Source organism: Tupaia chinensis, unplaced genomic scaffold (assembly GCF_000334495.1).
Source record: "Tupaia chinensis unplaced genomic scaffold, TupChi_1.0 Scaffold000355_1, whole genome shotgun sequence".
NCBI lineage: Eukaryota > Metazoa > Chordata > Mammalia > Scandentia > Tupaiidae > Tupaia > Tupaia belangeri.
In genome coordinates, this window is record NW_006159850.1 from 15,425,248 (window position 1) to 15,450,092 (window position 24,845).

The 24,845-nt window shown below is 44.6% G+C and overlaps 2 protein-coding genes across 7 annotated transcripts in view; one reads left to right on the plus strand and one right to left on the minus strand.

Moving 5' to 3' along the window:
* Positions 1–4,971: 4,971 nt before the first annotated feature.
* Positions 4,972–24,112, minus strand: ZNF821 (zinc finger protein 821). Of its 6 annotated transcripts, none has more exons than XM_027773524.1 (7): positions 24,051–24,112; positions 21,389–21,505; positions 13,049–13,174; positions 9,599–9,744; positions 8,376–8,480; positions 6,820–6,986; positions 5,293–5,944 (listed from the first exon to the last, which is right to left on the minus strand). In XM_027773524.1, exons 2-7 carry the CDS (start codon positions 21,426–21,428, stop codon positions 5,293–5,295), a joined length of 1,236 nt encoding a protein of 411 aa, XP_027629325.1. In that variant the 5' UTR covers positions 21,429–21,505; positions 24,051–24,112. The 6 variants fall into 6 exon arrangements, with proteins under 6 accessions (XP_027629326.1, XP_014444902.1, XP_014444904.1 ...); XM_027773523.1 differs by lacking the exon at positions 24,051–24,112 and adding an exon at positions 22,787–22,880; XM_027773525.1 differs by lacking the exon at positions 13,049–13,174 and having other exon boundaries at positions 4,972–5,944.
* Positions 22,049–24,845, plus strand: part of LOC102496717 (uncharacterized) — a 4,192-nt gene continuing 1,395 nt past the window's right edge. Inside the window, exons 1-3 of the mRNA XM_027773455.1 lie at positions 22,049–22,235; positions 23,711–23,867; positions 24,232–24,598. Of these exons, the coding sequence (XP_027629256.1) occupies positions 22,049–22,235; positions 23,711–23,867; positions 24,232–24,598 (711 nt within the window). The remainder of the gene's footprint in view (positions 22,236–23,710; positions 23,868–24,231; positions 24,599–24,845) is intronic.

Genomic DNA, 24,845 nt, shown 5'->3' on the forward strand with positions numbered 1-24,845 from the left:
GGGAGAAGGAGAACCCAGTCAAGGTCAGGACTAAGTCTTGGATCATGTTCCTAGATTAGTGTACACAGGGGAGAGGATAGTATGGAAAAAGGGCTTCTAGGAGTTAAGAGCTCAGTGCTTGTACTGAGGGGAGGGCCCACTGCAGATCTGGACTGACCTTTCTGTACTCTTGGCCCCAGTGGGTTGTAACACCCAAGGCTTTGCTCTGTGCTGCTTAGCCACTGCTGCTGCTGCTGTCTGCCCACTGTCTGCCTGCTGCCCTCTCTAGCTCCCTGTCCTTCCATGTCTTTGACCATGTAGATGAATCTAGACATCCTTCCAGTCTTAACCTGTGTTCTGCCAGTATTGTTTTATAGCAGAGTCATGTTGGGTAGGGATGATAAGATATGCTGCTGGTGGGCTGGTGAATCCAAAAGGATGTGGGTGGCTTCAGTGTTGCCAGGAGGCCCTCAGTCCAGATATCTGACTATCTTGAGGGAGAAACAAGCAAGTCCTATTAGTGTTTTTTGTTGGATTTTTTCCTTTGTGGTATCTTGTAATTTGTTTTTAAAATTAAATGAGGGGTACTACCTTAGGACCTGTACAATGTCCCAACAAAGTTCATCTAGCTCCAGTGATGTGGATTCCATGGTTGGGAGAGGGTTTGAAGTCCTACTGAAACAGCCCCTCAGATGGTTTAGTTTTTGTTTGTTTGTTTTGTTTTGTTTTACCCAGTGGGCATCATAGGCGATTTAGGGGGGAGCACAGGATGGTGTGTGATTTAAACCTGTAATAAGCAGGCATACTGAAGAGTTGAGTAATCACACTGGACATGAAGGGTAGACATAGGTTGACTAGGGAAGATCCTGGGTCCACTGGAGTAAAGATAACCTGATTAACTAAATCAGCCATGGGAGATTAGGTCACAACAAAGGACAGAGGCCAAATTTTAGGGGAGATATCTTCTTGGCCTCCTAGGGCTAAGTTTACTAAACCACACTGAAGCTACAATACTTTCTAGATGAGAAAATGTGTACACTACAGTTGAAGAGCTGAACCGTACTAGGTTGAATGTTGATCAGGAACCTATCAGCCCTTGCTGGGAAGCCTTCACCTTCAGCTTCCCCGAAGGTCTCCCACATTATGCAATAATAAAATAAGCATCTGGGTCTTTGCAGCTGTCAGTTGCTCTTTCAACTCTAGGATCCATTTTTGGACCAGAAGCCTGGTCTGGGCCTATACGGACCCTGGCCCTCGAGATGCTAGAGTCGACTGCACTCTCTCCTTATCTGCAGACTATGCACAGTGCCTGGGGTGGAAGGAGGAATGGAGGAGAGGAGGAGAGATGGTGTGGTTTGCCCTGCTGAGCCTCCCCAGCAGGAACAGTAGTAATAAATGCACTTTTCACACTAAAGGTTTCTTTATTAGTTCTTGCGTTAAGCCTAGATCTTCCCCCAGTAGATTGCAAACTCAAGTCTGTGATCCCAAAGCCATTCCACTGCAAATGCCCAGCAGTGAAGATGGCCTCAAATTTGGTTCCTGTCAGCAGTATGTGTGGCAGCAGCCTGTGTGCCTTTACCTATTGTCAAATTTGCAAGCATTTATTTCTATCTTTATGACCGTCATGGGAAATGAGGTTCTTCAGAGAGAGCGTGAGCGAGAGAGAGCTGATGACACGGTGGTTTTACACCCACCCCTGAACAGGGAGTTTGCACGTAGTTGTGAGCTGTGAGTGGTTAGTGTGTTGCTGGTATTGCCGAAGGCAAGGTTGATCCCTCAATTGTTTGATACTCGCATTCAAGAGAATCCAGTCTGTGTTGGGGAAGAGACAGACTGTACTCATGGCTAACTTGAAGTATTAAAATAAGGGTGTCCCCTACAGCCTTCCTAGTCATACAGGATCCCTGTAGCCAAAACAATGTATGTCCCAGCTGCAGAGAGCAGGCTGCTCTCAGCTTGCATAGCACCTTAGGGGAGGGAGGAATCTATGGGTAGGGAATGGGGTGGAGAAAAGATGAGAATGTTGTCATCCAGGTGGCTTTAGGGTCCTAAGGAATAAAGGAGGATGGCACTGGGGAGGTCTGAATGGATCTGGTTTGTGTAGGAGTTCCCTGTAGATAAATTACTGATCCCCAACTACTATCCCCAGTATGTAATGGCTGAATTAATATGTAATCAACTGCATTGTATCTAAAGCCTTAGAACTAGTCAGGTGCTCCCCCCACCCAATACCATTTCTTACCCTCTAATCCTACCTGATCTTTAACAAAGCATTAATAATTCTAAGGATAATCTCTATTTTGTTGTGCTTTTTTGTAACTGTTTTAAATAAATCAATTTGTACTGTATATTTGTACTTTTGTGAGATCCTTTTTGCTGTTTTACCATTTTAAGTCTCTGTACTTGGCTACACACAGATTGTATTTTTATTGTTAATGCTCTTCTTATGGATACCTGCATTTAACTTGTGGACTATGTAAACACAATATATATATCAATATCTATATATCTATATATCTATCTATATAAACTACTAGCTTTTCCTTTTGGTGTTTGCGCCTCCTTCCTATCCCAGTGTTAGATGGTGGCCATTGGGTGGCGGATAGAAACCCTCTGTGGGAGCACATGTAATGGAACACTAATGGTACGTCTCCAGGTGGCAAGCGCTGGGCAGATGGCATGAGCTGGTTCTGAACATGTTCTGTGTCTGTTGATGTTTATTTCAAAAACCAGTAAGTCTACCTGTAGACGTAATGTTAGCAGAGTCCATCACCAGGATCTGTAGGTGTCCTCACTGTGCGCCTTTTCCCCAATTTTCTTTACTCACTAATACTGCCAGAAATTGCCGGAATAAGTCAGCCCCAATCATAGCTACTGCTTCTAACTTAGAAAGCTTGCCACTAAGTGGTGAAACACTCAGATACATCATAGTGACTCAGATACATTTATGGAACACTTTGCTATGTACCATAAATCATCCTAAGTTTTTATATATAAACAGTCATTTGTTGCTAATATTATTTTCATTTTGTGGGTGGAAAACTCAAGATACTGAGGTTAAGTAGCTTGTCAAAATTACACAGTAAATGGCAGGGCAAGCTTGAACCAAGGTATCTATCTCTGGAGTTTGTATTAACTCAGAGTTTGTGAAAATTAAATGAGGAGGGCCGGCAGGGGGTGTGGTTGTTAAAGGTGCTGGATTCCCACATGGCCGACTGTGGTTCAAGTCCTAGACCTGGCAGCTTGTTTTCTCCCTTTATCTCTCTCGCTGTCTCTCTCTGGTCAAATTTAAAAAATAACAGCAGCAAATGAAAATAAATGATTCCTAAGAAAAACATTAAATGAGGGACCAGCAACTAGTGTAATGGCTATGTCACTGGACTCCCATGTAGTCGACCATGGTTCAAGTCCTGGACCCGGTGGCTTAAAAACTCATGCCAGGCACGTGTGCATGTGTGCCCAAGATCCCGAGAGGAGAATGGAGAAGGGATTGCGGCATGGCCATCCCCTCTGGGGGGTGATTTCTCGTTTTCTGTCTCTCTGTCTGTCTGGCAAGCACATGTGCCCTATGGCAAAAACCTCTCCAAAAAAAAAAAAAAAAATTAAATGAGAATATCTGTGTAAAGGGCTCAGGATAATCTTGGGCACATAGTGAGTGCTCAGCCATTTTGAAATATCCTAAGTAGAACTTAGTTATTTGGATCAATTAAGTTCTTCCTTTTGAATGTATTTTTTAGAGCAAGTATTTCAGCCAGCCTGGTAGGAATTAACCCTAGTTTAGTGGGAGTCAGTTGATGCTACTAACAAGCCTTGGCCCTCTGGAGGTCAGAGAGGAGTCCACCTTTCCCTATTGTACTATTGGAAGAGGTCTACATTCCTGGCATAGTTATTTTTTCTGTCTACAAGTTAACTAGGGCACTTCCTTCTGGAACTCAAGACCTATAATTATCTAAACTGTAAGTAACCTTTAGTGAAGGCTAAGGAAGTCCGTGCTTGTTTTGTACCATCACAGAAACTTTTTAGAAATGACCTCAGCTCTTATCTCTATGGCTCGGCAGTTGTACAAATTGCCAGGGTAGTCATGTTCTAGACTTTACCATTATCAATGTGAGATCTCCTATCACCTTAATCTTAGATTTTCCTCCATGGGTTTTATTATCCTGTCTTGGCTCTGGGGAGTAAAGGAAAAGGTGGATTGCCTTTTCTGTCACTCAAGTTCCTTGCTGCTATGGACCTTAATATTGAAGCCCTTTCTTTTTTTTTTTTTTTAAATTTTTTGAGGGGTTTTTGCTATAGGGCACGTGTGCTCGTCAGACAGACAGAGAGAGAGACAGAGAGACAGAAAGCGAGAAATCACCCCCCCAGGGGGGAGGCCACACCGCAATCCCTTCTCCTCCATTCTCCTCTCAGGATCTTGGGCACGCACGCACACGCACCCGGCGTGAGTTTTAAGCCACCGGGTCCGGGACGCGAACCGCGGTCGACTACATGGGAGTCCAGTGACATAGCTATTACGCTAACTGCTGGTCCCTTAAAGCCCTTTCTGTGGACATATTGCTGGATGCAGCCCTGTCCTGTCTGGACTAGAATTGTGTCTGACAAACTGCCTTTGCTGGGAAAGGTAGCCTGGGCCTGAAGTAATGCACTGTCTTCAGAAAACTTTGCCAGTTACGAGGAAAGGCTTCTACTACGTCCAAGTCTGGAGAAGGTAAGGTAGGTTTAGATCGCCCTTGGGACCGTAGGTATCTTCATAATGGCCATGGGACTAGATCCTCACAAAGTCAGCATCAACTCTGTCATCACTGTCAGTTATTCCTCATCAACTTGTAAAAACCCAAAGAAGGTTCCTCTGTTTGAACAGCCTAAGTGGAGGAGCACCATCCCTCAGAAAAAGGGCAAGTCCTCATAAGTCACTGCCTAAAATCTCTGGAGTCTGTCCTAAATCAAGTTTTCTGCAAGAATGAAACTGAAAGAAAAACAGGAAAGGGCCAGTAAAGATAAAATTAATTTATTTGCCCTCACAATGTCATGAGCTGCACGGGGGCCTCACAGTCCTATGAGAATGGCCTGCAGCAGGGGCTGGGGAGTCCAGTTCTTTGGAGTGCTTGCTCCCTCATCCAGAGCTACCTTGAGTCAGGTCCCTCTGAACCCATCAACCTGCTCCCACATGCAAGGGGTGTATAGCTCTGCCTGCCACAAACCCAGATCTGTCTCTGGCAGCCAGGACAGAGCCTTGTGGGTGGCTGCAGCACTGATCCCTGTGGACTTGGTGGGGAGGCTGGGTGAGTGGGAAGGCAGGCAGGAGGACATGGTTCAGTGCAGAGAGCTGTTGTTCTCCTCAAAAGCCATTTTGCCCAGAAGCTGGCTGTCCAACTCCACCCCACTCACGGGTAGCTGGAAGAAGTTCATTTCAGCTGCTAAGGCTGCCATGGCAGAAGGGTCCTGGCCAAACTGAGCTCGCAACATCATGTCCATTTTCTCCAGCCGCCTCTTGAGCCGCTTGGCCTCTCGCTCACGGATGAGCCGGGCCTGCCTCTTCTCTGGGGTTTCATTGGCCCGCTTCAGCCTCATGGCCTCTCGATCCCGCTGCAGCCGCCGTGCTCGCTGCTCGTCTGTCTCCTGCATACGCTGCAGGCGTTTAGCTTCCCGGTCCCTCATGCGCCTCACCTCCCGCTCCTCAGGGGTTTCATTGTCCCGCCGGCTCTTCTTGGCCGTGCGCTCTCGTTCCAGCCGCTGCAGCCTTACTTCCAAAGGCTCGTTCTGTCGCCGTAGGGCCCACTTGCGTACACTGGGGGTCTGTGCCTCCAGTAGCTTACGGTAGGCAGCACAGTTGTTACACACCAGCAGAATTCCAGCAGGGTACACGGGAGGACTAAAGGCAATGTCCTTGCCCTCAGTACTAGAGGGGCCCTCGCTGTGGGCTGGGGGTAGGGATTCCAGATTAAGTACTTCAGGAAGTTTCTCACTGGAAATCACAAATTTTAGATGGTTAATGTTTCCTTCTAGCAAGGGCTCAGGTATCCCATCCTGACTTGACTTATTCTTTCCTACCAGGCTAGTTGCTACAAGTTCAACACTAGGGGTCAGACTGAATGCTGGGGTGCTCTCTTTTGCCTCTCCACCCCTTTTCCTCTGTAGGCCAGAGTGGCTACCAAGTTTCAACATGCACCCAGTTAGAGACTGAGTCAGCTGCTACAGCAACCCACCAGATATCAGGAGAATCTTCACAGTGTGAGGCTTTCGTTCAAGCCAGAGTGATGGTGTTTGGTAAGAGCTGTGCAGGGGCAGCCCCACTGTGAGAATGGAGGGTCCTAGAGCTAGAGGCTTCTTTCAGGCAAAATGTGAAAAGACTTCAAAAAATTCATGGGAAAATGGAGTTAAAGTACAAATTTATTTTGATGCAAAAAAAAATTGAAATCCATGCATCATTTTATTCATAATACACATTTTCTACAAGTGGTCTGAAGACCCCTTGTACAGTTCACAGACTCTTCTCTTCCTCCCCTCACACTGAAAAGGCAGTCTGCCTTGTGTACCTTGTGTACGAGATGGGGATCCAATGTTTATACAGTTCCAGTCCCCTAGGACAGAGTGGAGACTGTCCTTTCAAAAGCCTGTAACTTCTTTCTCAGTGCTTTGTAATGAATGTTCTTGCATTTCCTTACAACTATTGCTAACTGAAAATATTATTCTGATGAGGCAATAAATGGAAATTAATTTCCCTTCCAAATGGTCATGAGTTAGTTGCTTGTGCATTACCTATCTCTAGCCTTGGCTCGGGAAAGCAGAACCCACACCCAGTAGTTTGCTCCCAGCACAATGGTTAGGTGCCCAACTGACCTGTTAAAAGTGGCATGGCTAGTGAAACGGGCTCCACACACAGCACAGTTAGACCGCTGGTCCTCCGAGTGGATTAGGAGGTGGCGACCCAAGGACCCTGGGGAGCTAAGGGCCCGGCCACAGACAGGACACATGTAGCTCTTGGCGCTCACCACTGCTGCAGTGTGCTGTAAAACAGAGCTTTCATCTGTCAACTCTGCGCTATCTCGAGGGCAATCCACCATTCAGAAACTACTTCTGGGAAATGTCCCCTTTCCTTAATCTTAGAACAAGTTTCCTCAAACTTGCAACTATTGTTTCACTCCTAGAGGAGTCACCATCTCTTACAGGCCTTCAGAGGACCTGGCTTTTCAGACCACTGCTCAGATTTCACTAACAACTTCTGACTACATCCTGGGACATGTGGCTGGAAGGAGGAACAACAGGGCTCCAGAGCCAGAGCCCTCTTTCTCCAAAACCTGAGAGGAACTCATGCTTGAGATCCTCTCTTTCTCTCTGGCTCACTATGCAGGTACGAGCACATGTGAAAGACAGCGACATAAGCCAGTCCAGAAGTTGGCTGGAGATGCTGGTAAGCAACAGGTATTTATGCCTTGCTTCCTCTCAATCTTTTTTTTTTCTTTTTTTTTGGAGAGGTTTTTGCTATAGGGAGCGTGCACTCACCAGAAAGACAGATAGATAGAAAGTGAGCAATCACCCCCAGGGGGGATGGCCATGCTGCAATCCCTTCTTCATTCTCCTCTCAGGATCTCGGGCACACATGAACATGCACCCAGAATGAGTTTAAGCCACCAGGTCCAGGACTCAAACCGTGGTCAACTACATGGGAGTCTAGCGACGTAGCCATTACACCATCTGCTGGTCCCTACTCCTCTCAATCTTTTAATGACAGTCTTCTGAAGAGCTATTCCTCATGAACCAACTATCTTGATGGTACAACCCAAGCTGCCATGTATGCTGATGCCTTGTCAATACAGAGTGTCAGGCACAGGTGCTCAGCGATTGGATCAGGGTAAAAATAACACAGAAGTCTTACTTCTGATCACCTCATTTACATCAACTTCCACTGGTATTTCAGAAACATTTATGTTAACTAATTTTTAAATTTTAAACAAAGCCCTCACTAATAGATGTTATTTTTTAAAGAATTATTTATTTATTTATTTCTATTTGTTATTGTTCTTTTTTCTTTATTTGACGAGATAGACAGAGAGAGAGAGAGAAAGTGAGAAAGCAAGCCACCAGGTCCGGGACTTGAACCATGGTTGGCCATGTGGGAATCCAAGCACCCTTATCCACCACACCACATGCTGGCCCCAATAGATGTTAGTCTTAATGCATATTGGAGATATGAATGAAATAATTTAGGGAAAAGATAATGATACTTAATTTTCACAGTGTGTCTGCCTGAGAACCCAACATATTCTCCAAAGCGTTCTGGGGATTAATGGCAGCAACACCCCATGATTCCTTCAGGAGCCAGAGGCAAAGGCCAAAGCAAGAACCAGGCTACAAATAAGCTGCCAGTGCAGAGCACACAGCTCCTCAGGCCGTACCTGGTACACATGAGCGATGAGCTGCTCCCGACTCCCACAGTCCAGCTGGCAGAGGGGACACTGGCAGAGTTCAAGCAAAGGGTCAGAGTTCAAATTTTCTGTGACCTGCAATTCAACGGACAACTCATTAAGACTCTTCATTAGTCTCTGTCCTATCCCCACCCCTTTTAACAAGGTATCCTGTTAAGAGGAACATACTCTGATATCACCCATTATTCTCAGGTTCCTACCATAGGCTGAAGGAAAAAGTTACGGTTGAAAGGGAAATTTGCTCCCATCTTCGTGTGTGTGTGTGTGTGTGTGTGTAGGTATTTTTCTTTTTTTGGAGGGGATTTTTGCTATAGGGAGCGGGCGCTCGCCAGACAGACAGAGACAGAGAGACAGAAAGCAAGAAATCACTCCCCCAGGGGGGATGGCCACACTGCAATCCCTTCTCCTCCCTTTTCCTCGCGGGATCTTGGGCACGCACGCACACGCACCCTGCATGAGTTTATGCCGCTTGGTCTGGGATGCGAACTGCGGTCGACTACATGGGAGTCCAGCGACATAGCCATTATGCTAACTGGTCCCAGGTGTGGTATTTTTTTAGACAGGGTCTCACTGTGTTGGGATCCTCCTGCCTCAGCCTCCCGAGTAGTTGAAATCATAGGCATACATCACCGTGCCCAGCTCCATCAGACAGGGTCTCATTATGTTGCCTACACTGGCCAGGAGTTCTCTCCATCCTCCTACCTCAGTCTCCAGAGTCCATCTTTATCTTTTCCAAGGCTCTCTGCCATAAAGACACAGGACTGCCTCCAAGAGAGCTGATCTATTTTTTTCTCCTAAGCTAAACAAAGGATTAGCCTCCCTCCCATCACACTCCTTGCAGAAATCCTCAGGAAACAGCTTAGTGAGAAGATAGAACCTCAGGCAACACTCTGACTTAACTTTGTAAGCATATTCAAAAGTACACCCTTGGAAATTAAGTTTTTGTCTTGCAAAGGTAGCTTTTCTGTCTGAAAAGAAGTGGGCAGCTTTACGGAGGAGAGTTGCATGTGGGAGCAGCGATATGTAGGTATGAAGACTGTGGGCTGAGGTGTGGGTTCCAGTGCTATGAAGGAAGAGGCTTGCTATGAAGACCTAGAACACTGTCAGAGAAAAGACAGTGTCCTCGGGGTGAGCGCATCAGGGCAGAGGAGTAGGGTAGGACATTTCGGACACAGGAGCCATTTGTCACTTGCCTCATGCTCTACCATTTCATTCCCACCAGTAGGCTGCTCTGCATGTTCTAACTCTTTTTCCACCTTGACCACCCCTCCATCTTCCTCGGATGTGTGGGAAGATACTTCATCTTGTGTGGTCTCCTCTTCATCACCCTCACTGTCACCTGGAACACATAAACTGGTCATTTGTTTTGATTTTGCATGAATACAGCCTGAACTGCTACCCACCCTACAATTTGCAACTCCAATGGAAGACATTTTTAGATCTTCAGTAATATAGTTTGTACTGGTGCTTAGTTGAGTATAAATCGTATTAAGTGCAATCTAGCTGTAGTGGCTATTGATTATGCCATATAAAGCGAACATCTGAAATATTTTCAACACATCAAAACAAAACCAAAAAAAGAGCATCTGAGGCAAAATTGCATTGGAAAATGGTTATTGGGCCCTCTACAGTATCATAAAAATAATTTTTTTACTGCATGGTTCTCAAATTTCTCACACTTCACATCGCACCTCCCCAAGCATGTCATATTGACATTCCCATAACAGGCCACTTCTAACTTATCAACACTTCTCACTGATTTTACTACTTGCTTTTTCTAAAGACTCCTGCACAATTTTTCCCTGGTGCCACATATACCGTTGTAGTCTGAGCTCTATTCATTGGTTCTCCCAACAAACCTCAAGGCACACCTATAGAAATACCAGCTAGTTTTCTTTCACTTAGTAGTAAAGGATACAATAAGAAATTAGTTAAAAATGATGTCACTTTATAGGGCAGCTGCTGTTCATTATAGTGGGAAAATTAGCAGAGTGTCCAACCTTAGCAGTCCACAGTAGTGTCTTACTCTGGCTAGTGAGGCAGTGCTCTGAGCTAAGAAAGTCCATTGTTTCTGTGATCCTTTAGATTATCTGATGATTGACTGAATGGATTAAGTGGAAGGATTGGGCCATTTTCACTTTAGGATAAAATCTAATTTTTTTTGTGACAAAAGCAAGAATTGAGTCTGTGGGCCAGCTGGTGGCATGGTGGCTAAGATGGCTGGATCCCACATAGCCTACTATGTGATTTGAGTCCAGGACCCAGCTACTTGAAAAATACACCAGGCACATGTGCATATATGCATGCCTAAAATCCCAAAAGGAGAATGGAGAAGGGATTGGGCATAGTCATCCCCCCCGGGGGTGCTTTTTCACTTTTCCCCTCTCCCTTTTTCTCTGGTGCACACATGCTCTATAGCAAAATTAAAAAAAAAAAAAAAAGTTTTAGTTTGGGGAGCAGGATGTGTCTGTGGGTAGGTTTGCCTGTACCTAGAGAATGTGCAAGGTTGTGTCAGCTGATTTTTTCCTCTATAAAAGAGAAGGAAATAGTTATTAAAACTCCCTATTATAATAAAGGGAGTTCTTTTTGAAAATAAAAAGAACTTGAAGATCACAAGAGGAAGCTAAGCCTAGAGAAGCTGTCAGATTCTAGGTCTATGGGAACCCCACCTGGATCCTGGACTTCTGGATCTGATGTGAACAAGACAGAAATGCAGGGTAGAGTCTCAATAGACTCCTTGTCTGCAATGAGACTTAGATTTCCAAGCCAATAGGGCTGCTTGTCTTCTCTCTCCTATCCCTTACATAATTTCTAAATCCACCAGTATCTGGGCAAAACCTGTTACATTTTCCTCCTTCATGGTAAAATCTGGTTACATTCTTCATGAGAAAGTCCAATCAAATCATTTGCTAGTGGTTACTTGTCTATATTAGCTACTGCAGCAAGTTGGTGGGCAAAATTTGGGCACTAGGAAACTACAGGATGTAGCCTGGTGAGTAGCAGTTCCTAATTCTTCAGCCCAAAGCTTCCTTATGTTTGAATTCATCCTCAATAATGAAAGATTAGCTTAGATTATATTATACTGTGTTTTCTCACCAGTTCAACTAAGATATATTTTGTAATATATCTCTCTATAAGAATGTTTTTAATTGCCAGGGCACGTATACTTGCCACAGAGAAATAGAGAGATAGAGAAGGAGAGGGGGAGGGAGAAAGCACTGCTCAGTATGCCATGTCATACCACAATACCTTCACCTTCATTTCTCCATCCTGTTGGGATATAGGGCATGCATACATATGCACCTGGCATATTTTTCAAGTTGCCAGGGGGACTGATATTTGAGCCATGGTTAGCCATGTGAATCCAGCTCACTTAACCACTAGGCTACAGAGCCAGACCAGAAAGATTTTTTTTTTTTTTTGGAGCGGTTTTCGCTATAGGGCGCGTTCGCTTGCCAGACAGACAGAGACAGACAAAGAGAGAGAAAGTGAGAAATCACCCCCCAGGGGGGATGGTCACGCTGCAATCCCTTCTCCTCCATTCTCCTCTCGGGATCTTGGGCATGCACGCACATGCGCCTGGCGTGAGTTTTAAGCCACCGGGTCCGGCATGCGAACCGCGGTTGACTACATGGGAGTCCAGCGACATAGCCATTATGCGAACTGCTGGTTCCCAGAAAGATTTTTTTAAATCATATGTGCTATCTAGAGGGATGCTGCATCTTTTCCAGAATGGAAACCTATCAGATTTTTGTACATGTTGTTAATCCTACCTGTCACTAAAGAAACTGGTGGCTCCCACAGGTTTTCTAGAAATCTTAGGGTTCATTTTTCTGTACCACAGCAAGTAATTGTTAAACTATTTTGTTGTTGTAACTTAATTATTATTTTTGGTAGAAACTAATTAGTTTGGGTGAAAACAAGTTCCTAGGAGATTACAGAAGTCTCTCCTCTGTTCTCCCCTAGCCTCAAATGTGAAGAAATATCAGAACTGTTACTATGAATTGACAGTAATAACGAATGTCAAATGGATGACATCAGAAAAGTGTGGAAATCTCCCTAGGAAATGACATATCTCAAAATGTGTTTGTTCAGGCAGGTCATAGAATAGACAATTCATGAGCTTCAACTTATAACATCTACCATCTTTTCTATCTCTTAACCACAGGGCTCTACTTAAGGCACTGCTAATAATGTCATTACTAAGCAAACCTTTCTGTATCACATTAAAACTGGGCCCTTGAGCAAGAGTTCATTAATTCCATCCTTACATTTTATTAATTACAAATAAATAGATCCTATAAGACAGGAACTTTTTCTTCTTTTCATTTGTCCTTACCTAGAGGCTATTTAAGCACTGATTATTCCTATGTCCCTGTCTATCACAATCATCACAAACTTCTCTGTGAACGACATTATGCCAAACACTAGTCCATGAGTTTAAAAACATAATACCACACCTGTCTGTTCTCTGGAGAAGCACATGCCCACACACCAGCATATGCATACCTTTGGGGACACTGAGAAAACAGATAACTCCTTTTTGTCTTCCTCCCAACCCCCATGCAAATCCCCAGAGCACACACACTCTGATAATTCTTCTCCCATTGCCCTGAGTCATTACCAGAAGGTGCAGAACTCACTGCTACTGGAGTCCTGATCTCTTAGTTGTTGGATAGCTTGTCGCTGACTGCCAAGGTCTCCAGGAAAATCAGTTTTCATCATCGCCTGGCGGGCTTGCTCTTCTAGCCCAGCAAATACTTGATCCCCTGGTGGTCACAAGGAAAAATAGTCAGGCCACCAGCTGGGCAGCACATCCCCAGGCAAGCTGGTTAGGTCAGACCATGCGAAGGTAGGAGACAGGCAGGTACCCTGTGCTGGGTCATACACCTCCAAGTCAGCTTGCTGCCTCTGACAGCTTCTGGGTGCAGCTACACTTACTGGACAGGAAGGAAGCCAGATGCTCTAGAAAGTGTCACTTGCTTCTCTTAGATCCTCCTATCCTTGACCCCTTTCAAAAGGTGATGAGCTGCTACTTCACCAATTTAACTATGGAATCTTAATTTCATTTACAACCCTCCATAGGGAAGATAGAGGTAAGAAAGGCAAAGTGATAGGTGAAATCGGGGCAACAAATCTAGGGAAAATCTCTGTCTTTGTATACTAACCAGCATTATGGGTCTCACTCTATCTCTGACTACGAACAAGTGCTTCAAATAATCGTTCTAAATAGCAATCTCTCTAATTTCACCTTTCATCCACTCTCCTTCCAAAACATGCTTTTCTTTGACTATCATAATTAGCCATGAAAAAATCCAACTGGTTAAATAATTAACTAGAAGAAGAAAAGATAACATATCTGTTCTGCTGAGGAAAAATCTTCCTGAAATATAATGATTAATTTACAACAATCACTGGGACCAGCAGATGGTGTAATGGTTATGTCACTGGACTCCCACATAGTTGATTGCGGTTCAAGTCCCAGACCTGGCAGCTTAAACTCATGCCAGGCCCATGTGCATGTGTGCCTGCCCAAAATCCCAAGAGGAGAATGGAGGAGAAAGGATTGCAGCATGGCCATTCCTCCTGGGAGGCAATTTCAGGCTTTCTGTCTCTGTCTCTCTCTGTCTTTCTGGGTAGCACATATACCCTATAGCAAAAACCTCAAAAACATTTTTTTTTACAATTACTATTCATCTAATCTCCTTGGTTTCATGTATGTATATATGTATGTATATGTGTGTGTGTTTTGGTATGTAGTAACCAAAACCCTGGACCCATCCTTAACTTTACATTTACCTTTCTCTCTTACTTTTTTTTTTTTTTTTTAAAGAAGGAGTCTTGCTATCTCATAATACTCCTGCCTCTGCCTCCAAAGTCACTGGTATTATAAGGGTGTAACTATGTCAAGCTTTTAGGGTGGGCCAGGAATCAAACCCGGGCCTCCATTATGATCTCAGCTTGCTGAATTGCAGCATCTACCAATGTATGCTGCTGTGGCTGGACTGTGCATTTCCTTCTGATAAACTCTGCCTGGGATCCATGGGGTTAGTGAAGAGTTAACATTTAAGTACTCTTTTATTTCCAGGAGAAAGGCATAAGGAGGAAAGAGTTAGGTTTCTCAAGGTTTCCATTATCTCAGTCAGAATGGAAACTATAGCCCCCATTCCCCAGCCAGCAAGAGGGAACAGTAAAAGGCTGTAGTGATGTTTGACAATAGGCCAGCCCCTTTCTTACTCAACAGAGAAGAGAAAGTAAACAGGCTTAGATTCTGAGACAGGATATTCCAAGACAGGAGACAGAATACAGTGATGTAGGAGGAATGAACTGGTAAGCTGACCATCTTTACTAGTCTTTGGGCAGCAAATCAATTATGTGAAGCAGGTATCATGCGATTCACTTAGTCACTCAGCAAATATTCATTGAGTATCTACTATATGCTAAATACTGAATACTACCTGATAGTTACAGTTTGACACTTGCTAACTCCAGACTCTTTGTTAAGTGCTTTATAACCCTCATTCCACCTTAATTCTCTGCAAAACTCTATTTGGTAGGCATAATATAGGTTTACTACCTATATTTTACTAAGGAGAATATGAAGGCCTGAAACCAAGTATTTCAATACTGGTGTGTCCAACTCTCGTGTCCTTATTTTTTAACGGCTTTCTAGTAGCCATGTAAGTAGAAAAGTTTGAAGTGTGACAAGAATGGTTTTGCTGAAAATACATTTGTCTTTGTATGTAAAATGGTTCTGATGCTAGTATTAGTGTCACCTTCATACCAAGAGAAACTGATACAGACAACTCAGCTATCAAAATAACGTTCATAATGCCAGTATATGACAGAAGGAAAAGTGATGGTTCTGATAACACGTCATGAATTACCATGCCTGGATTAGAGAAACTAACATTATGGTTATTATGACTCATACTGTGGGTGGGAATGGAGGTGGTCAGTGTTAAAATGTATTCCTAACTAAAAACCCTCACTTAAAGAAAAAAATAAGCTGCTTTAAGTCCATCTTCACAGTATCCAAGATGACACACTGGATATAAATTATCACTAGAGAAAGAAAAATGAATTGTGTTAGAGTGCTTCCTCTTTTCCTTCCTTACTTTTTTTTTTAGGTTTTTGCCATAGGGCACATGCATTGACCAGAGAGAGAGAAAAAGAGAAGTCACCCCCTCCCCAGAGAAATTGCCATTTTCTTCATTCTCTAGGAATTTTAGGCGCACACACACACGGGCCTGGTGTGATTTTGAAGCCACCAGTCCAGAACTCGAACTGCACAACTGGCCACATGGGATCCAGTGCCTAAACCTCTATGCCATCTGCTGGCCTGGTATTTGTCTTTTTTAAAATTTTGTTTGTGATAGAGCATGTTCATGTACACGCAAGAGTGAGAGAGAGAGGAACACCCTCCTCAGGGTCTGGTCATGCCATGATCTCTTCCCTCCAGTTCTCCAGCCCATCAGATCCCGGGCATTTGTACACATGCCTGGCATGTTTTCAGGATGACTGGCTAGTGATTCAAACTTTAGGTGCTATGTGGAATCCAGCTTCTCCAAGAGCACATTACTGCGATGCCATGGAAGCCAGTCCTATCTCTATTAACTTGTGAAAAAGTCATCTAGACTCCATAATAAAAAGAAAGGTGCCACCACTTCTTTTTTCCTGTGACATCAAGATACAGTTTGTTGGGACCAGCAGTTAGCATAATGGCTGTGTCGCTGGACTCCCATGTAGTTGACTGCTGTTCGCATCCCAGACCTGGTGGCTTAAAACTCACGCCGGGCACATGTGCGTGCGTGCCCAAGGTCCCAGGGGGAGAGAATAGAGGAGAAGGGATTGCGGCGTGACCATCCCCCCTGGGGCGTGATTTCTCGCTTTCTGTCTCTATGTCTCTCTCTGTCTGTCTGGCGAGCGCACGTGCCCTATAACAAAAACCTCTCCAAAGGAAAAAAAAAGATACAGTTTGTCTCTGATTTGGCTAAGGTTTTTCAGACCAGATAAGAACAAGGCCATGCAAGTAAATTTAGAAACAGATGAAAAGACTGCAAGGAAAGCTATTAGGAAGGCAAGGATTTTACAATTCTCTAACATCCTTGGTCCAATTAAATAAATGCAATTCCAGGCTATCTGAAATTAAGTAAAGCTGTTGAAATGTGTTTTCTGAGAGCACACATGTCAGGTTTAGAAAAAATGAGCTAGTATTGAGATTGAGGTTAAGATTCCATTTCTAGTTGACAGTCTTTGTAACCCAAGGTGCTATCACATGTTGGGAATGTAGCCATTTACCTCACAAAGATGTTAACAAAATGAATGAAGACAAAGAATGTGAAAGGCTTTTATTCTCCTTCTCTGTGAAAAGCTTTTAGTTGAAGTTGAAGGATTTTAGCCTCTGAATTTGCAATCTAGAAGTGAAAGTCTCTAAAGAGAAAGAAACTTTTCTTAGTAGTTTGCTTGGCTCAATCATATTAAATGAAAGTGTATAAGGGACTGTATTTTCAACCTCTTTAGAAACAGCTGATAGAAATGTGTACTCAAAGGGAAGTGAGATGGGGAAGGAGGTAAGGAAGAAGGCCTAAAACGGAGATCTCAGCCCGTCTGTAGCTTCTTCCTGACTAACGATTCTAGGCTTTTATTCCAAAAGCTCTGCATCGAGTCTAGTCATGAAGTGGGAAAAGCACAGAAGTCTGTCTAGATTATTTCTGGGGAAAGGATCATTCCAGTAATTTAGATACAAGAACAGTCTGGAGGAAAACCACGTAAATGTCAAAGCAGCCTGCCCATTGGCTTCTACAGTGGATCCGACAAATGCTGCTGGGCTACAGCGGCAAGATTCTTAATATACCCTTTAGGGGGCTTTTAGCTTCATACCATGCAATCTTCTTCCCAGAAGGCAGATCTAGTGAAGCTCAGCCACTTCTCTGCTCAAGTGTTGATTGAATCTGACATTTAAGCAAAGCTTTTGCAGACTTTCCTGCCTTCCAGACCTTGAGTCCATTCCCTTTACTTTAAATAGATAAGCAGCATTAACTTCAATACATTTGATTGGTTCCATTTCACTGCAAGGTGATAGACTCCAGAGGTCAGAAAACTAAAATTACCTATTTTTACTTGCCATTATTATAATGAACAATGAAAAGATGATCTTTTGAAAAGGGTAGAGTCAGCGGGACCAGCAGTTGGCATAATGGCTATGTTGCTGGACACCCATGTAGTCAACCGCAGTTCGAGTCCTGGACCCGGTGGCTCAAACTCACGCTGGGCGTGTGTGCCCATGATCCCAAGAGGAGAATAGAGGAGAAGGGATTGTGGCGTGGCCATCCCCACTGGGGGGTGATTTCTTGCTTTCTGTCTCTCTGTCTCTCTCTGTCTTTCTGGCGAGCACAAGTGCCCTATAGAAAAAAAACTCTCAAAAAAAAAAAAAAAAAAAAAAGAAAAAAAAGGAGAGAGCGAAAGAAAGAAAAGGGTAGAGTCGTCAGCTTTAGCCCCTAAATAGACAATCTGTCAAAACTGGCAAATCTTGGGCTAGCCCTCATCCTAGTGGTTAAGGGAATAGATCCCATGTGGTTAACTATAGTTTGAATCCAGCTACAGCTAAAAACAAAAACACTGGGTGCCTGTGCCTGTGTGCCTAATATCCTGATGGGGTGTAGAAATGGAGAAGGGACTACAGCATGACCCAACTCTATAATGGGTACTTTCTCTCTGGCTAGCATGCCTACCCTCTGGCAATTAAAGAAGAAAGAAAACCAGCCAATTTATGTCTTTTCTTCTCTGATCAGCTTAATCCCTTACAAGAAGCCTTTACAGTTTGCTGACCAAAGCTGACCAAATGTATCATTTGAAAATAGTCCCTCCCTCGGGGCCTGCTCCTTAGTTGCAGCTGAACGTTTGTGTTCACACCCCATAGGAAAGGCCCTGCTAGCAGTCACCATGAGGACCCTGCAAAGTCTCACCCACTCCATCACACAACAGTGTTGACAAGCTTGACTCTGGGAACTGCATTTCTGCAAGTATGGATGTGTGATTCTCCCCTCCACCCTGGTCTCTTTATCCATCTGTTTTTCAACTCTAATACCAACTCATCTCAGCTTTGACGGTGCTGGAAGATATGGCTGATGGATATATGCTATGTGGACGCAGGCATGGCACAAAAACCCTTCCTAGCTCCTCTGGCCTTGCTATTACCATGCCATCACCCACCAGCTACCTCTCTCAATCTAAATTCAGGTGGCTTTCTTTTTTTTTACATAGTTATTTAATTTTATTAATTTATTTTAATTTGACCAGAGAGACACATGCAGAGAGAGAGAGGGAAAGTGAGAAAGCAAGTCACCAGGTTCAGGACCTGAACAATGGTCAGCCATGTGGGAGTGTCCGGCACCTTTACCACCACACCACCTGCTGGTCCCAAATTCAGGTGGCTCTTATAGGTGAATACTCAACTCTATAACCGCCTTATTTATGAACCCACCATCTCTACTAAGAATACCATTCCTGCCCTGCATTCTTTGGGCTGCATCTGTGTTTTATCACCCATAATCTTCAACCAGAGAGGAAAAGAGTCCCCCCAAACCCTCATGTTAGATGACCTTTGCTAGAGACCCTGCATTTTGTCTCCCTTGACAGTCCTTACATTCAAGTCCATTGCATGTTAATGCTTTGGCAGCAATTTCTAAATCCTTTCTAGACCACTCACCTTTATGTTAAGTTCCCTTGCACATCCACCTATTCCAGAATACATACCTAGATGCATCCAACTGGTTCCATTTTACACAACTTTCCTAGGACTCAGAGGAACAAATTGTACATGGAGGTTTGCTATCTTAATCTCATTTATCTATTAGGTGTCAAAGCCCTCCTAATTCTTTTATTCATGCTATTTTCTACTCTGGAAGGTACTGTTAATACGATACATAGTGCCTGGCATATCATAGGATTTTAATAAATTTTACTTCTCTTATATTAACTCCATGACTATTTCATCCTCTAAAATAGAGTTGTTTGCTTAAAAAAAAATATGGTCAGGAACCAGTAGTTGGCATAATGGCTATGTTGCTGGACTCCCATGTAGTCAACCGCGGTTTGAGTCTCAGACCTGGTGGTTTATACTCATGCTGGGTGCGTGTGCATATGTGCCAAAGATCCCGAGAGGAGGGAACCAGCAGTTAGCGTAATGGCTATGTCGCTGGACTCCCACGTAGTCGACCGCGGTTCGCGTCCCGGACCCGGTGGCTTAAAACTCACGCCGGGTGCGTGTGTGTGCGTGCCCAAGATCCCGAGAGGAGGGAACCAGCAGTTAGCGTAATGGCTATGTCGCTGGACTCCCACGTAGTCGACCGCGGTTCGCGTCCCGGACCCGGTGGCTTAAAACTCACGCCAGGCACGTGTGCGTGCGTGCCCAAGATCCCAAGAGGAGAATGGAAGAGAAGGGATTGCGGTGTGACCATCCCCCCTGGGGGGTGATTTCTCGCTTTCTGTCTCTCTGTTTCTCTCTGTCTTTCTGGTGAGCTCATGTGCCCTATAGCAAAAACCTCTCAAAAAAAAAGAAAAAAATATGGGCTATGGGGCCAGTAGGTGGCGTGGTGGTTAAGGCGACTGGACTGCCACATGGCTGACCACAGTTTGAGACCTGGACCTCGTGGCTTGCTTTTTCCCCTTCTCACTTTCCCTCTCTCTCTTTTTCATTCTGTCCCTCTCTGGTCAAATAAAAAAACAAATAAAGTTAAATAAAACAAGTCTTTTTATTTATTTGTTTTATTTATTCATTCATTTTATTTTATTTTGACCAGAGAGAAACACAGATGGAGAGAGAGAGAGAGAGGTAAAGTGAGAAAGCAAGCCACCAGGTGCGGGACTATCAGCCATGTGGGAGTGTCCAATGCCCTAACCGCCACGCCACCTGCTGGTCCCCAATAAAATAATTCTTAAAAAAGAAGATTTCTCTTAAAAAGAAAAAAATATGGGCTAGCCAGTGGCATGGTGGTTAGAGTGGCTGAATCCCACATGGCCCACCGTGTGCTTCAAGCTTGAACTTGGCCTGGCATTCAGGCCTCCATATCCACATTGTAGAATTAAACACCTCCAACCTCACATCCTAGGACTTCTGGAGAAATAAAACATCTGCTTCATACTTCTCCTTGTCTTCTGAACATAGCATGTACTGTGTATTCCTTCTTGTACCTTTACTCACATCATTTTCTCTACCTGATTTTCCCTCTACCTTCCTCTTGTTTTTTTTTTTTTTTCTCCAAATCCACTTTCTACCCTCTAAGGCCCAGTTCAAGTTTATGTTCTAGGTCCTCTTCTGTCAAGTATTCCCTTACTATCTCAGTTCTGAGAGCTCACTCTCTTGTTTTGATTTGCTATAGTGTATGTGCTCTTCCCGATAGACAGAGAGGGGGAGAAAGAAAGTGAGAAAGCACCCACCCCCCGGGGGGAATGACCACACTGCGATCTCTTCTCTTCTACTCTCTTCTCATGATTTTGGGCCCACACATGTAGCCAACATATTTTCAAGCTGTCGGGTCCAAGGTTCTAACAACGAAGTTAGCCATGTGGGATCCAGCAGCCTTAACCACCATGCCACTTGTCTGGCCCCCTCAGAGATCTAACTTCCTTCCTCTTAACTTCTATAATATATATCTATATCTATATATATGTTACAATCTTATATACCTCATATTATCTTACAACCCTGACATCTAGCACAAGGATTCGCACTCAGTAGGTAGTCTATGGCTATTTGTTAATGCAAATATTAATGAAGAATCAAGTGCACATAACATAGAACCTAAGAGGTTTCCAGCACCTCCTCTAACAACCAGACACACTTTACATCCATCATATCCAACACCTCCAACCATTTCTTTTTCACGAATTATTGTAAGCCTATCACCCTGAATTCAGGTTACTTTTCCATTCCAACCCTTAATATCCCCAGGCTCTGGAAGACAACACCCAGTACTCACAGTGAACTTTATTTGGATTTGTCTGTTTCCGACGGGACATGTTTCCCTGATCTGAGAGCTCTGGCCTGTCCCAGTTTCACAACTGGATATGTTACTACTTCCTTGCAAGGTGCTAACCTACAATATAAAAGGATACTATTAGCACAAGTCATTTTTTCCCCATAAATTATACAAAATTTAAAACTAAAGACTTTAAAAAACATAGCTCCTAAGCATATAAACTCACCAGTTATAAATAAATGAAAGAAAATAAATAAATAAATCTTTAGTGAAACGTCAAGGTCCCGTGAAGCTAAAGAGGGGACCCCTTCAGAGGATTTAGAGAATTCCACTCTTTGGAATCCAGAATACTGTTAAGTGGTTATGATCAGGTCACAGGATAGAAAAGGAAGCAAAATTCAGGCAACCCAGGTTAGAAGTACTGCAGGCTCAAAGGGACAATCTCCGTGAAATGTAAAAAGAAGTAAAAGAAAGCCAAAGAGGGTGGCCGTGCACATGCCACCTGCCTTCTGGGAGTCAAGCCCTGTGATCTATACCAATGGAAGCCTCTAGAGGGTTTTTTCCCTAAGAAGTTATCTTACTCGGAGGTAACAAAAGTTTCATATCCCTGTGAGATGGGAAACATCTCAAAACTCTTAGACATCTATAAATAAAAGCAGTATGAGATCCAGTCTTCATCTAGACTTAGGCACAGTGTTAGACACTGCGGATGACAGGGCACTTAAAGCAAATCGAACTTCCAATGCTGAAGATGGGCTCTCACCACCAGAAGAGGCAGATGCCCACCACACTGGCGAGTACCAGTTCAACACCCCAATGTGGAATACCAACCCAGCCCTGCTCACGTGTAATGGAGAGGTGGTCAAAGTCAATAACTTTAGAGCCTCTTCGCAGTCCAGCCTCTGTGTAGCAAAGAGACCAGTGGGAGGAACCAAGGGAAGAGCTCCCCAAACAAGCTGCAGACACATGCATCTACCCCCATACAGGAAGAGACAGATACTTAAGCCTGGAGGTTCCTGACTAATTCCAGAAAGACTGTCCCCGCTGTAAGCACTGTTAGAGAATCTGAAATAGATTAGTAATAGAAACTGTGACTTTTCATGAAGATAGAGTGAAGAAACAGAAATAGAATAAAAGAGATAGACTCTCTTTCCTACCAAAGATAAGAATATGGATTTGGTCACTAAGTTTTCTTTCACTTTCTGCTTTCTTGAATTGTACTCACATTTAAAAAGCAAATAGAAAATGATAGTTTTTTACCCTGAGAAGTTATGAGAGGCTACACTAGCTGTACTCTGCCCTCCAATTAACGAAGACTCACCTCCTGTTATGCCAACCAACTCCTCTATGTAGCTAGAAAGGACCTCAAACCTGTAATCAGATCCTGCCTCCCCTTACCAAAAGAAAGAAACCGCAAATGGCAAAGACAGGCCTCCACAGGAAGTGGCAAAGGAAGCAGCTTTCAGGCAGTCTTCTATCATATCTGCATATCAAACCCAGTTCTTTTCAGACCTTTAATTAAAACAAAAACAAAAAGAACTCCAAATGTATACAGTAAAAATAATTTTTAGTTGTTTAGAGGGCAGTATATCAAGTGCTAGTGTAATGGTATCTGTTCTTTATTCTAAGTTGTGTGTCTATCACTTTTTTCTAATCAAGCGGCTTTTCATGGAAACAGTGAATTATCACGCTTCAGATCTTTCTTAGATGTCTGTGGAATCACAAAGTGGAAAGGTGAATGAAACACAGGTTGTCTATTCATTTTTCTAAAATACACTTCTCTATTGTACAAAGAAAAAATGGAATTTAGATTGATCTCTTCATTTTCTCCCCATCAAGACCAGAAATCAACACTGTGGACTACGGTTGTAATAAAGTTTCTTCTGAAGGAAGGCCAAATATATAATGTGAGTCAGGTTATATTCAGATCATCCTGGCCAGGTAACAGTCCAGTACCACAGCTACAAGCCATTAAGCAGAGATCAGCATCTGCATACTTAAACTGGCAGTGTCCACTGCTTCCCAGTCCTCCTAGTGGCTAAATAAGGAAGTGACCAGATGGTACTCAATGGGACTTCACACCTGAGGGATCAAGAGAAAAATAAGCAAATACCCCCCCCCCTTCCTCTAAACACCACACAAAAAAAAACACCCACCAAAAATGGCCTGTGTGGTCATGGACGCTTGAGAAGAAGTAAGGAAATAAAAGGCAGTGAAAAGACACTCTGGACCACATAACAAGATCTCGGAGGTTAGACGACTGTGAATAGGCAGTAAAACCCCCGACGGCCGGAAGGTCACTCATTCCGTGTTCGCTTTTAGTACCGCCTCCGTTTTCAAGCCCAAATCTGAAAGCAACCCCTCAAATGGAAATGGATAGTCGCCTGAGCGTCACCATCCAGAAGACAAACAGGATGAGAAGGAAGGAAGAGGAGCTTCGGATCTACACGGTATTCGGTTTAAAGAAGAAAGCAGCTTAGTCCGTCTTTAGAGCGAGGCTGCAAGTCCTTGGGAGGGTGCAACGTCTCCCCTGAACACGGTCTGCTCTCCCACAGGTGTTAGGTTGCAGCTTCCAGGGCACGCCACACTTTGGCAAGAAAAAAAACCAAAAAACAAAAAACGGGTGAAATCCCTGCTTTAAGAAAAGAGGGCGCGCTCCCACCTTAGCTCTGGTGCAGTTCCCACGGAGCAAAGTAAACTCGCCTGAATCCCAGTGTTTTGTGTCTGCCAAAAAGGAGAGGAAAAGATAGCTGGTCACGCAGCCGCCTCCCGGGTCACCCTGTCCCCCCCGGGGAGGTCTGGAGCCTGTGTGTAATCTGCCGAGATGCTCTGGCTGCTTCCAGCAAGAGCACAGGTAAATTCCCAGAAATTCCCAGACCAGAGCCTGAGGTCTCCCGAGGCGGCTCAGACAAACCCTCAGACAGCAGTCTTCGCCGAAATCTAAATTTAGAATTTTCTGCAAGACCAAGACGCAGGGACCGATACCCGGGTCTGCACTCCCACGCCCATCCTCCCCTCCCCCAGCTCCACCCAAGCCTGTCAGACGCCGGGGCGGTCCCTGCTGTGGCCGCCCCGGGCCCGACGAGGCCGGCGGACCTGGGCCCACGCCGGGAGAGCGGCGGCGCGGACGACCACTCCGCGCCCGAGGCCGCCGGGGAGCAAGAGGAACGGCCGGGAGAGCTCGGGGCGGTGGACTGGGCCGCCGGAGGGGTGAGCCGTGGTGCCCCCGCCCCCTCCCCAGACACAGACAGACAAAAGGACCGACAGCCAGCGAGAGCGTGCCGCGGGGCTCCCGCATCCTCAGCCTGGCCCCAGACGGAAGGACTTGGGGGTCTTTTTACCCGGCGCCTAGGCGCTCCGCTGCGCTCCGGGTCCCTGGGCCCCGCCTCCGGACAGACGGACCGCGGGACAATGGGCCCCGGGCCGCAGCTTGGGCCGGCCGGGGCCGGGCACTCCC